Source organism: Drosophila arizonae, chromosome X, assembly GCF_054131065.1.
Source record: "Drosophila arizonae isolate 15081-1271.41 chromosome X, UAZ_ARI_1.0, whole genome shotgun sequence".
Taxonomy (NCBI): domain Eukaryota; kingdom Metazoa; phylum Arthropoda; class Insecta; order Diptera; family Drosophilidae; genus Drosophila; species Drosophila arizonae.
Window position 1 is genome coordinate 13,984,417 of NC_142927.1, and position 13,953 is coordinate 13,998,369.

Genomic DNA, 13,953 nt, shown 5'->3' on the forward strand with positions numbered 1-13,953 from the left:
CTAATTTTGCAGTGTGGTGAAAGTGGCACTATGTTATACTCGAAATGGCACTGTTATTACTCAATTGAACTTTTAAAGTGACGTTAACATAAGTCATTAACATTGTTATGTGAACGTAATGTTAACTATGTTCAAAATACAATTTCAAAATGAGATATACTTTGGAAATGGGAAAATTAATATGTGAAAAAATTGCTCAGTGCCATATAAACATTTCTTAAGCAATAGAAATATAAAGATTTGATTGACAACTCTTTTACTGATAAATTAAAAAGCCCGTTAATCGGTGGTATATCGGTAACTGTAATACCGATAGTTCAGCCAATCGATTTGTTAGCAGCAACCCTGAAGTGTAGAATTGTGTTCAGTGAGATATTAAAGCGCTCAATTAAAAGCCGGCAGATATGCTCCACAGTTCAGAGGACGGTGTAAGTTAACTACTATTATTATTTATTTATTAAAATCAAGCATTCAAAATCATCCATGCTTACAGTTGACAAGGAATCACATTTTCCTGTCGCCCAATGGCGATTACAGCCGTCCTATGCTGAAGGTAAGTCCCGTTCTGTTCGTCATAACTGCTGCAACTTTTCGCTGATCTCTGTTTCAATGCAGCTGTGTGAGCATTGTGTGAACCACGAAAAGAAGGTACTCCTGCTGACCCAACAACAATTCAATCTGCCTGCCACACTGAAGAAGCCGCGCTCGCTCGTCCACATGGAGCGCTGGATGAGCATCACATTGAAGGACATTGAGAGCGCACCGCGTCGCATTATTGAATTGTACGACTGCCAGCCGCGTCCTGATCTCATTATATTCGATATGTATTCGATTGTCGCCGAACTGCTTAGCCGTCCTGTGCTGCAGCAGTGCACAACCTCGACTCTGGTCCGGCACATAGCCAAGTGTGCCGCTGCCTTCTGTAATTATCTAGAAATGGTGCAGGCATCCAAGCAGAAGCAAAAACTAAACGCTGTCGACGCCATCATTGTCCTGCCCACCGAATCCTATCCACTGACCCAGGCGCAATTCAAACTGCTCATCGGACTCTACTTCAGCGACAACGAGCTCTATACAAACTTTGCCTCGCTCTCCGAACGAATTGGCCTCTCCATGGGGCTGCACTGATGCCCCAGCCCCCGACACAAATCAGCGAGTGCCTTAATTTATAATTAAGCTAAATGTTATTGTTTAATTCTTAAAATACCAGCCGTATATGCTGCCAAGTTTCTCATTGTTATAACCATTAGACTTATATCACAATTCGAGCAAATCTTTGGCCTATTGATGTCTCAAAGTATATACATATACATATATAAAGGCCTATTCAGAATCGATCTGACACAAAAACGCAGAAACATTTAAGTTAAGCTAAAGTTAACTTCTTTTTTTTTCTGTTACGTTTAATAAGTAAATAAATAAATATTAGGACTATAAATATAAACAGATATTTTGAGAAATATATTTATAAAAAAAAAAAGAAAAAAAAGTACTATAAGATATTGAATTGTTTAACATATTGAGTATGAATATATATATTGTACTCATATATACATATACATATATATATAATATATAGCGTTGGTTTCGTCCTTAATATTGTAAGCGCAGGAATGCGAATCCGTATCCATAGCCAAATCGCAGTCGAAAAGGAACTAATCGTTGACATTCGCATCCTCCTCCAACAACCCCACCGCATCGTCTCAGATGTAATCCAGCATCGCGCTAACTATCTCAAAGGCGTCGCGCGCTGTGCTCTCAATGGCGCCGCTGGGCAACAGATAGCCATGGACCCCATTATCCGCCAGCTGGAGTGTGTAGCTAAAGGGTATGCCGATCTCGTAGGCTGCAAAGGCATCCGCACATCCTAGGGGAAGACAGAGATTGGGCAACTATTTGGATTTACATCTTCGGCGCTCACATACCCGAACGCTGCTCAATCAAATCGTTGGCCGAGTCCACCTTGTAGCGCGCCTTGCTGCCCCTGCGTCGCAGCACATCCGTGCCCACCATCGCCACGTCCAGGAAGTCATCCATGCGCTCCGAGTTGAAGGTCGAATTGGCCTTGACCGGATACGACAACACCTGGCCGTAGGCCTGCAGCGATATATACAGCTGGAGGGGCAAATTTTATATTGTAAATAATCCCATCCAAGTTTAGACGCCCCTGATACCTTACCTTGATCTGTTTGCGATAGTCCATTAGGAAGTCAGACAGAGCTTTGGTTTCCGGCTCCGAGAAGGGCGACGGACCCGCATAGAACTCATTGCATGGCGCCTTTGAGCTGCCCCGCTTGCCCCAGTGATACAGCCAATTGCGATCTAAGTCGACGCCATAGCAAATCTTATCGCCTGGACGCTTCTGCTGCAGCCACGTCATCGCCGAGTCGAGCAGTCCAGCGGGTGCCTTGGCCACATGCTGTGAACGGGATTTCTTCCAGAAGCGATCGTACTCATGGCTATACACATACCCGTCCGGATTCAGCACGGGCATTATATACCACGTCGTGTTGCGTATAAACTCGTGATCCTCGTCGGTTTCTAAAAAACAAGATTATTCTCTTAAAAATTCGAAAAATAGTCGATTATAACATTTTGTCGATTTTTATCGATCTCTTTTGCAGCGAATGTCGAGTTTTATTGCAATTGCGATTTATTCATTTGTAGCTGATGAGTATTAATGGTCTACCAATAACAGGTACCAATCGATTTTTATCGATTATAATGTCAGTGAATAGAAAAGCGACTTAACGATATATGTATGGTCATCTATTAATTTCATAGTGGGTTACTTGTTTCTATATACAGTGCTATGTGCCCTAATTGCCCAAATCTTGGCTATAGCTAAATCGATAAAAATCGATAAGTTGTCATTTATTGAACATGGAGTTAATTAACTTAAAATGTATGTATATATTTTATATATGTACATACATACATACATATGTAAGTATCTAGTCGATAATTATCGATTGTTTGTTGTATATTTTCCCCCTTTTTTTTCGACAGAAAGAAAGGAAAATGTTGAAAAGAAATTTTAGTAGCATATTCGGCTCGATCCAAGTGGGTATGTAGGTCAGGCAGTCAGCTTAGTTAGTATAGTTTGAATCTGTCAGTGCTAGTCTTTGGGCAAAATTTGTTTTCAAAATATTCACTCGATTGGGTGAACTCTTGGCTAGTGCCGCGCAATGTCAGGCAAGTGCCATTGCTCTGGGCCAACGTGTGGCGGGTCTGGCTCGCTACAGAATCGGCAGGGATCGCAGTCCTCGCCCTGTCCATGCAGGAAGTGCAAGGAGAAGGCGAAGGCGCTGCTGCTAAGTAAGGGCTCGAATCAAGCGGCCCAATGCAGCATTTGTAGAGTCCATGACATGCAATTGTTTAGCAACGAATGGTCAGTGGATTCAGCATCGCATGCGGGGAGTAACCAAAGCGACTGCCACTGTGGTGAGCACAACTATGGGATGGGCCACGGCCACCAGTCCGACTATTGGGAATATAAGCAGCCCGGCTCGAGCCATGGAGGTCTGCCCGCTGTCGCATTTGGCGGCATGGATTACAGTCGCAAGTCGAGCGTGACCGAGGGCACGCCCCGTGTGGACATCCCGAAGAGATCCGGTTGCAGCATCAACCTCCCATTTGTCAATGTGGACCCAAGCCTAATGCACGGACGCGACACATTCGGCCTGCCCATTCATCTGCAGGGAAACGAGGGCCTGCTAAATGCCAGCGGTCGCACCGTCTGCATAGATCATACCTACTGCAACGAAAACTGCGGACTCAACAACGATTGTGCCATGTCCTGCAAGCACTCCCGCAAGGACATCTCCAAGGGCGTGCATGTGTGCGACAATGAGTATGTCAATGCGGCTGTGACCTTCCTGATTGAAATGCTGGGCATACTGGTGTAAGTAGTGCAACTAGCTCTGCTGATGTGCCTAGAAATCCCATAAGGAACCATCTGTGCAGCTAGTCCACAGATGAAGACGTGGTTGGGAATGCATACTCCTGATCAGTTATCTAATTGATCCATGTCCACTTCTGCATCTGCTTACCCCTCCGTTTGTCTGTCTGCCTCTACATTTGTCTGGTGGATGTGGACGTGGTTGGAAATACATATTCCTCATCAGATATCTAATTGTTCACTTCTGCATCTGCTAACCTCTTCGTTTATCTGTCTGCGTATCCCTACGGCTGCCTCTACATCTGTCTGTCCATCTGTCCATGCAAATCCCAGATGTTGGCATATTAGACTCTCTATTCATCCATCCATAACTTTATTTCAATTCGTTTTTTCTCCATCATCCCATTCCTTTAAGATCGGGTTAAACGGGATTTTCTTTTTGCGGTTCCAGTTAGGCAGGTCCCTTGATTACCAAAGTCTATATGGTACCTTGTGATGAACAGATGATGAATATTCTCGATTTCAGAGTAGATCCTAACTCGGCCAATCAATCAATTCTAATCAATTTGTTCTGCCCGGCAGCTTCTTTGCTATCTGCACGTTCACATTTTGGATAACCCTGGGCTACTACATCGTTCAGCTGGTGGTGGATCTGATTAACGCCGATCGCAACGTGCACGTGGCCATGGGCACTGTGTTCGTGCTGCTGGTATTTGCATTTGCCATAACGGTGTTCACCCACAGCCACGGATGCTGCCATGCCAAGGCGAGCGATGCCATCATGAAGGGCGGCCCATCGACCAGCTGCAAGCCGTCGCTGCTCCCCAAGAAACGAGCTCTCAGCAAATGTAGGCCAACCACTCTGCCGAAACCGCATCCTCATCCGCCGCATGCGAAGCCAAAGACCCCGTGCTGCGCCCAGTCCAACAAAAAGTCCACCTGCAGCCGATCGTTCAAGCAGAGATATTCCGATTGCCAGGGCCGCAAGATCTTCGACCGATCCCGCCGGAGTGCCATCCTAACCGAAATGAAGCAGCCGCCCACGTGGCTCATCTGGCTGCGCGAGAGCGTCAACGGGTTCTTCTGTCGACGCTGACGGACTAACCATTCACCGCTTCCAAATTGAACGTGTCAAATTCAGAACCTAACCACAAACAATATGAATCAAGCCAATACAGCAGAAAACAATCACAAAATTGTGTTTATAATTGCCTAACCGAAATTACGGTTTGATTGCGAGAGAGGTGGGACTTATTGGGATACTTTAGATATAATAGATATGGGTAGTAGTCAATTCAATTTATGGATATGGGTACGGCTTAAGTCCCAATCGTTGGCAATGGTAGGGATCTTAGCCCAAATTTACTTATATCAGACTTGAACTAGCCTTTTGCATGCTAAAAGATAAAAACGTAGGCTTATCAAAGAGCTGACATTGAAGGGAGTCTAATAGTCTTTTCCGTTTCCTAAACAAAATTGAGCTTAGGGTTATCAAAGAGCAGACATCCATGTAGAGGGTCTATTAGACTAACCTTGTGCAGATGATCAGGATATGATGACGATACGTGGAAATTACTATATTTTTAACTAGATGCAGGGATACGTAGATATAATATAGAAACAGATATTATTGTTAAACTAAGGAAGTTGCGCTTGAAAGACCGAAAGCTATCTACATATGACTTCCTTGGTTTAACAAGTAAGTTATTCCATAGGTAATACATATATCATCCTACTTGGCAAATCTGTAACTGCCACATCTATATGATTATATGCTCTATCCCTTAATGGGAAACCATTCATGTTTAGATAACTTTGATCTTTCTTTTGCAATCAATTTCATTGGACGGCACCTTTAAAGTCTTTCTTCTTGATTCACAGATCTTTAGATCTTGGGCTGCTTATTTATATAGCTTAACTCTAGTCGCGCCCCTATTTACTCACTGTTCGTGCGCATCAGGCGCACCAGCTCGCTGATCATCCAGGTGGCTGTGGCGGGTCCAATCCAGGCCAAGCCGTGAGCACCGGCCTCAATGAACACCGCATTGGCCCGGCCGGAGCGATGTTTGTGCCTCAGGCGCTTGTGGCTGGATGCGGCTGCAGCCGTCGCTGCGGCGGCGACTTGCTTCGACTCGATCTTGACCACGATCAGGGGACGGCCTTCGAAGGAGCGTCCGATGTGAATCAGCTCAATCAGCTGGGTGTGACGCATGCGCAACGTCTCCAGGTAGTGCAGTATGTCGTCGTACTCGTAGTACCTGTTCCAGGTCATGGGCGGTGGTGCGCTTGGCTGCTTGGTGGGTCGCCTGGTCGCCGCTGGGGTCGTGTACAGATACTCCTCCTTGTGGCGCTCGTAGGCGATCGCCTTGCCCACATCAAAGATGAGCACCTCGTGGGCAATGCCCTCAAAGTTAAGCGTGCCCTGAAAGTCCACCAGCATCTTGGGCGGCACCAGGACGTCGGTGAGGCCTCTGCAGGAATGTTTTAAGAATAGCAAACATCAACTTTGCAATCTTTGCTCTGGATCATACCTGAGACTGGGTCCCTTGAGCCACTGCAGCTTGTTGCCATCTTCGCCCTTCTTGAACTGCTCCAGTGCCCGTACCTGAGGCTCATCCTGCGGCTTCAGTCGCCATATCTGATACTTGTCGTAGCTGATGCGACGCGGCAGCTCCGGCTGAGCCGTCGTCGTGCTGGTCACACGGGTGACCAGCGCCTGCAGCAGCGGATTCTTGGTGGTGCTCGAGACAACAGCTGCACCGCCACCCGCTCCACCCGCGCCACCAGCCGTGGCATTCACAATGTGATGCGCCAGAATGCCAATCCAGTTCTGTGGATTACGCAACGGATCCACAATCGTCAGGATCGGCACTTGGGGTGTGGGTAGCGTCGTTGTCGTCGTCGATGTTGTTGTTGTTGTTGTGCTCGTTGTCGTTTTGCGGCGACGCGTCTTTGGCTTCGGCGTCGGATCAAACCAGCCGGCAAACCACTCTGCAAGTTTAGCAAGTGGAAAACTCACATCAATTTTACTGACTGACTAACTGAGCAAACGATGGATAGACAGAGAGAGATATATATATATGTACATATATATAGAGCTATTAGATATCAGACGCACTAAGCGGGCCAAAAGCATTCAAATCGTTTTCAGACTGTGCAGAAAGCGTGAATCGACCCAATGAGCACTCGCTGAGCAATCGAGCCAGAAGCTTCTGGGCGATCGTCTAGATTGCCGTTAGATCTGAGAGCAGGTCAGTGGGCCGGCCATCACCTCAATCAGCGAGGTGTGCTCAAGTAACTTCAATACAGCCAATTGACGAGAATATGCATTATTGTATGTCTTCTTATCCAACTTTATTTCGGGTATATATGATTGCTGACGTCTGTATTAGAAGGATCATCTGTAGTATTGAGAGTATCGGCTTGCTACTATTGCTATGCCCATTGGAGAATTGTAAGAGTTCAGCTTTTGCAGAGCAGAGTCTGCGTTCTCTTCGTGTGAGTTAGGAAGTCTTTCTCCAAAAAGGTATTGGACGCTCTTTAAGTAGAGTAAGGAACCTTTTTAAATCATTAAATTTTCCTCTATTCAACTTTATTTTTAATGATTAGTACTAAAAATATAATTAACAAACGAATTGTTAAGTGGATTTAAGTACTTTGGCTCTATATGGTTTTACATTCAGAAATATATTCGACGAGCATGAAGCAAAAAGAACAAAAGCAAAGTACCAAGAACAGAGAACTGAAGATCTCGTCTGATAGCAAACGCTCCTGTAACAAATCTCTCCACAAAAGCTCATGCAAGGCCTTTTAATGAAGAGTACCCAAGAGTACATGTTCTATTGGATCTCTAAATTGTTATCCACAAATATTTATAATAATACCAAACCATTTTAGCCTGTTTTCAATATGTTCTGGATACAAAAATCGAATTGCAAGAGTAGCTTGAAAAATTGTGTATCTTAATCAATCAAATCATATAAATATATTATATATTCATTAATTCCCTCAATATATTATACATACATAAATATAAGCAATTGATTTGCATGTTGTGTAGATTGATAAATTTCTATACATTTCGGAAATTTTGTACCACCTCTAATGAAAAAAATGAAAAAAAAAAAAACAAAATATGTATTTTTTTATTCAAATCGAATCGAGATTAATTTAATATCGGACAATTTCCAAATTACTCTCGTCGAGATAAGTTTTGTAATTTAAAAGAAGGAAAATCAAATTTTTTGTTGCTTATATGAAAATGAAAAATGGGTATTTCCCCAGAAATTTCTACTTGTTGTAGCACGCTAACCCCTTTATTTGTAAATATGTGTCTTGAAAATGCGCCCATTATCGTGCTAAACAAATGGGAAAAATGTTTTTTCATTGTGACAAATAGTGAATCTTACACTGTAGCTCTAAATTATCACTATAAATGGTGTGTTTTGAAGATAATTAGAAATTAGGGATTCGCACACTACAAAACGTTGAATTTTCTGGGGAAATGCTCATATATGTCTTTAAAGAAATATGCATTAAGATATGTAATAAGACTACATAGAGAATACAATTAGTTTATCTAAATTTATATTTCTTCTATCTTTGATCTCCCACATTTCTCAAGGCACTCTCAGTTCTACTAAAATGCGAAATGAATAAATTTGCATAATTTCTAGGGAGCTAGGGAACTTGTCAAACTGCCCTCGCCTGTTATCTACAGGCTGTCAATCAGTGTAAAGTCTCATACTTTTGCTACTCACTGTCATAGTCCGACTCCTCGCTAGAGGATTCCGTTGTGGCCTTGCCGAAGCCGAACCACGACTCCAGCCAGCCGGGTGGCTCAGTGGTTGTGGCTGGCGCTGGCGTCGGCAGAGGCAGTGACGCCACTGGCATTGCCGTGGTGCTGCCAATCTTTTTGGTGCGTCGCCTCAGCCCGAACCAGGAGCCGAACCAGCTGCTTAGCGAGCCGCCATCATCGTCATCATCATCATCGTCCTCCTCCTCTGCACTACCAGCGTCGCCCTTGCTGCTGTGCGCGCTGTGGTAGAGCGTGTAGCTGGGGTATTTCGGCTTGGTGCTGACCTCCGTGTTCTCCTCCTCGGACTGGCCGCCAAAGCCATCAAAGATGCGCGCCATCGCCACTTGCACGGGATAGAAGATCATGCGAAAGAAGCTGCCGATGCCAGTGTCCGAATCGCCCTCCTCCTCCTCCTCATCTTCATCATCATCATCGTTATCATTATCGTCTTTCTCCTCGTCGTAGTATTCATCGGAATTGTGGCTCTCGCCAGGCGGACGTCGTCTGATGCGCTTTTTGCTCAAACTGTTCTTGGTCGAAGATTGCGTCTCCTCGCTCTCGGTCGACTCCTGCTTCTCCTCCTCGGAGCTGGTCACGGACTCAGCTGTGGCTGGCTGAGCGGTGCTGCTGGTGGTTGAGCTGGTGGTGCTGCTGCTGCTACTGTTATTGTTGTTGTTGTTGTTGATCACTATCACACTTGGCAGCTCCTCGACCATTGCACCGAAATCCGCGCCCTCCTCCGCCGAGCTGCTGTTCTCCTGCGACGGCCTCTGCTTGCTGCTGCTGCTGCCGCTGCTGCTGCTGTGGCGCTTCACATGCGTTGCCTGCTCCCCCTGCTCCCCCTGCCCCTCCTCCTCCTCCTCGAAGTAGTGCTCATCGTTGTCATCATCATAATCATCGCCAGCTATGAGCTCCAGCAAATCAAAGTCATCCTCGCCGCTGCCGCCTTTCCTGCCCTTGCCCTTGCCCTTGCCCTCGCCCTCGGCCTTGTCGCTGCCATTGTGCCTGGCGTGCAGCAGATGCACCGCATGGGGCACCCGATAGCCACTGTCGCCCGCTGGCGAGTTCTCCTGCCGCTTGGGCGTGGCGCGTTGCGGCTTCTGGACGGGCCGCCTTCCGCTCTTGCTGGAGCTGCGCCGCCGGCCGCCCCCTCGCCCGCTGCTGATGGGTCGAGCGCCCGCCGAGCTGCCGGGCAGCGCATCCAGCGAGCGACGCCTCACCCGATGCGGCACTTCGATAAACCCACTGGACACCACAAAGGGCTGATCACTGAAGACGGTGCCGCCGCCTCCGCTCGCTGCACTCGTGGGCCTCGGCATGTGCGGCTTCTCCAGCTGCGTGGCCGTATGCCCAGCTGTGGGCGGCCGGACGCTCGTCGTCGTCCGTTTGCCCAGGACAATTAGCGGCCCGGCTGTTGTCGCGGCTGGCGGCCTTTGGCCCGGCCGTCGCTTCACTGTCTTCCGCTTCTTCTTCTTCTTGCGCCTGTTGCGCTTCGGCTTCTGCGTGCGCGGAGGCGCCGCCGTCGTCGTCGTCGCCGTCGGCAGCTTCAGCAGCTGATCGCTCACGCTGCCCGCCGCACCGCTGGCCACCATAATGGGCGGCGGCTTGTGCAGCAGCTTGTTGTGGCCGGCCGCTGTGCTGGCGCTCGGCGTCGTCGTCTTCTTGGGCTTCTGCAGCCGTATGATCTGCGGCCGGGCGGTGCTCGTGCGCGCCGTCGGCCTCAGGCTGGGCGTCGACAGCACCGAGTGCGCTGCGGCTCCGCCGACGGTGGCGGCCTTCAGCGAGCATTGCTGCTCGTACCGCCGGCGCAGCGCTTCCAAGTCGGCGTCATACTGCGCCTTGGTCACATAGATATCAATGCCGTCGCTGTCGCTGCCATTGCTGGGCCAGGGCTGCGACTTGGTGTTGCGGCCCACCTCGCTAATGGCATAGACAATGCCGGTGGCGGGATTGGTAAAGAATATTGGGAAATTGCTGTTGCTGCTGCTGCTGCTGCTGTTGCTGGTGGTGTTTCTTGTTGCTGTTGCTGCTGCTAGATTATCAGTGATCTCAATGAGTCCGCTCTGCACATGCTGCGCCGGTCCATAGACCGAGTCGGGTAGTGGCAGCCGATGTTGCTGCTGTTGCAGATGTTGCTGTTGTTGCAGATGTTGCTGCTGTTGCGGATTTTGTTGATGTTGCTGATGTTGCTGCTGTTGCGGATTTTGTTGATGTTGCTGATGTTGCAGATGCTGCTGCTGTTGCAGATGTTGCTGTTGCAGGTGTTGCTTTTGCAGATGTTGCTGTTGCAGATGTTGCTGGTGCAGATGTTGCTGCTGTTGCTGCTGCTCCAAAGATGCTACCGTTTCATAGACATACGGCTGCTGCAAGTTCTGATCATCGCTGAACAGCTGAAAATCCAGCTCCTGCTGTTGCTGCTCCTGCTGCTCTTGCTCCTGCTGTTGCTGCTCCTGCTGCTGCTGTTGCTGCTGCTGATGCTGTTGCTGCTGCAGGTGTTGCTTGTGTGGCTGCTCTGGATAGTTGTAGCGCGGCACAAAGCTCTCGCGTCGTCGCTCGCTGGCCAGCAGATCGCGCGTCCAGCTGCGTGTCTCGCGCAAGAGGCTATCGAACTCCTCGGCGCTGGGATGATAGCCAAAGTCGTATGCGGCGCACGATAAGTCCGACAAACCCGACAGACCCGACAAACTGGCCAGCAATAGGCGCAGCATTAGCAGCTTTACGACTATATGAAAGGCAGGCATTATATATGTATGTCTAGCTATTTATATAGCTTATATATATATGCGAATATATATATATATATATGTATATGTATTTATGTATAGAGGCAGCGAGGCTAACGAGGCAACTGGATTATGCTCGTCCAGAGATTCTTGGAATTAACGCGTGCGCGACCGTTTGGCTGCGAGTCTCGTTTACAAATGAACAAAACGACCCAGCCAAAGACCCAAAACCAAAACCAACAACATCCACCGACCCGCCGCCAAAAGGAGAAACTCAAATGCCCCCACATACTATGCGAGTTTCGGCTGCTTGAACGTTTGCCCGTAACGTCTGAGTGAAGATGTCGCTTACCGGAGTGCGGCGTGCGTTGTCGCCAGCGCTGCTGCTGCCGCTGCCGCTGCCGCTGCCTTCTCTGTCATCTCCTTCACCTTCACCTTCACCATCTCTTTTCTCCTAGCCAATGTTCTGGCTGCTTTGCCGTAGCTGTCGTCAGTTGCCCTGCGTCGATTCATCGAAGCATTGCAAATTGTCAATCTAATCATAGATGAGAATCAACAATTGCACTGCACAGTGGTGCAAAAGTGAGGGCAAAAACGATACTCTAAATATAAGTATATGTAAGTGTAAGTATAAGTATATTATTCATATCATTATTCAAACAAAATTCGACAAATCATATGAAGCCATTACTAAAGTTTTCAAACTACTTATTAATTCGATATTATATACAGAGACTTGACATGTCGTAGAATATACATATATAATTACACTAGCACATTAGGGCCGTCAAATCTAATATCTAATATATTGTCAATTTATTGCCTATTCATCTAATCGGAGTGTTTTCAAGCAAGCTATTCATGCATAAAATGGGGCGTTAACCCGTTGGAATAGACAACAAAATTTGGGAGGCATCTTAAGTAATTCCTGTTATCAAATTGTTTTTGGTTTTCTCTACTCTAAATACAGCTCAGTAAAATGTCGGAGATTATTTGTAAATCTATATGTATAATCAATCAGGATGTTATAACATGAAGCGAATGCAAATGCATTCAGTCAAAAGCGAATGAGTCGAGCGCAGCCAACTTAATGTTGTTACAGGTACAGCTAACTTCACCTGTCTCCATCAAGGAATGGAAAAGCGCAAAGCTGATTAGTATAAAGAATATATATATATATGATATTGAAACTGAACAATGTGATAAAGCAAAAATATTTAATATGTGAATAAACTCAAGTACCTCAGACTTCAGGCACTTGGATCTTGCAATTGAAATAGAAATTGAACTATGTGAACACGTAACACTGTGAGTCAAGAAAGTAACCACTTAGCAATCGCCTGTCCCCACTGTTTGAGCACTTCTTTTATTAGCTGCACCAGTGGCATGGCTTGCACTTTCCGCACGGTGCTTGATGCGAGCTCTACTTCATTTTATTTATTTTCTCTCTCTCTCTCACATCAGATTTTATACGCATCCCAGAAACTTGACTCGCGCAATAAACACCAGGCATACAGAATGACAGTTTGGGGCTTCGACTTGGGCCTCACTCGCAGGATGCCTGACCTCCAATGACCAGAGACAGGTTGGACTTGTCCGTGTCCAGCGTCGGTCGTTGCGTCGGCCCAGTTAGAGCGAGCAAGTCCCAATCTCTAGCATCTGGAGTTGTCTAACCGTTATAGTTTTTTTTTTTTATTTGTAGTTGCTGGTTTTTTGGTTTTGTTTTTATTTTTGTTTTCTTCCAGAAGCTCTTTCACTTTCTACACAGTCATTCTACTGTTGAAATTGCCGCCCTCGGTGTTGGCCTTTGACTTTCGCTCACAGACCCGGGGCAGAAGGTATGGCACAGGCGTGCCTCAATTTAGAAAATGCCGTTCAAGAAGTTGCTGTCGCCACACTACAACAACAACAACAACAATAACAATAATAACTAAAAACAACAGTAAATAATAAATAGTACAACAACTATAGCCGCAAACAGCAACAAGTTTTACGCACAGCAACAACTCGAGCGTCACTAAAAAAGCGTTTAAGACAACGGCAATATGTCGCTCAAACTGTTAGAGATGGGCGCGTGCGCACTACACAAGGCTGGCAACGACTTTATAATACCACTACTTCAGATTAGTTAGCTCAACAGCCCTTCAGCATACCTTCACATACCTGATAGTATATAGATTGTTATGTATAGATCGATATGTATAGATCAGTATGTATGGATAGATATGTATAGATCGATTTGTATAGATCAATATGTAGTATAGATCGGTATGTAAGGTAGCTATAGCTATATATGTGTAAATCGATATGTATAGATCGTTATGTTTGGATCAATATGTATAGATCAATATGTAGTATAGATCGGTATGTATAAGTAGATATGCATAGATCGATTTGTAGAGATCGTTATGGATCGATCTGTATAGATCAATGTGTGTAGATCGATATGAATAGATCGTTATGTTTAGATCGATATGTATAGATCAGTATGTATAGTTAGGTATATATAGATCAATATGTATGGATAGATA

The 13,953-nt window shown here is 46.2% G+C and overlaps 3 protein-coding genes across 4 annotated transcripts; 2 read left to right on the forward strand and 1 right to left on the reverse strand.

Annotated features, from left to right (window-relative positions):
* The first annotated feature begins 139 nt into the window (after nt 1-139).
* On the forward strand, nt 140-1,444 carry LOC108618402 (uncharacterized). The gene is made up of 3 exons (XM_018014401.2): nt 140-428; nt 494-553; nt 616-1,444. Exons 1-3 carry the CDS (start codon nt 405-407, stop codon nt 1,126-1,128), a joined length of 597 nt encoding a protein of 198 aa, XP_017869890.1. The 5' UTR covers nt 140-404; the 3' UTR covers nt 1,129-1,444.
* LOC108618321 (uncharacterized) lies at nt 1,179-12,165 on the reverse strand. 2 transcript variants are annotated; one of them, XM_089473428.1, is made up of 7 exons: nt 11,775-12,165; nt 8,662-11,421; nt 6,433-6,892; nt 5,846-6,372; nt 2,180-2,541; nt 1,926-2,115; nt 1,179-1,867 (listed from the first exon to the last, which is right to left on the reverse strand). In XM_089473428.1, the coding sequence occupies exons 2-7, from the start codon at nt 11,405-11,407 to the stop codon at nt 1,704-1,706; spliced, it is 4,449 nt and encodes a 1,482-aa protein (XP_089329554.1). In that variant the 5' UTR covers nt 11,408-11,421; nt 11,775-12,165; the 3' UTR covers nt 1,179-1,703. The 2 variants fall into 2 exon arrangements, with proteins under 2 accessions (XP_089329554.1, XP_089329553.1); XM_089473427.1 differs by lacking the exon at nt 11,775-12,165 and having other exon boundaries at nt 8,662-11,756.
* LOC108618385 (uncharacterized) lies at nt 3,051-5,097 on the forward strand. The gene is made up of 2 exons (XM_018014379.2): nt 3,051-3,904; nt 4,484-5,097. The coding sequence occupies exons 1-2, from the start codon at nt 3,189-3,191 to the stop codon at nt 4,995-4,997; spliced, it is 1,230 nt and encodes a 409-aa protein (XP_017869868.1). The 5' UTR covers nt 3,051-3,188; the 3' UTR covers nt 4,998-5,097.
* Nucleotides 12,166-13,953: the final 1,788 nt, after the last annotated feature.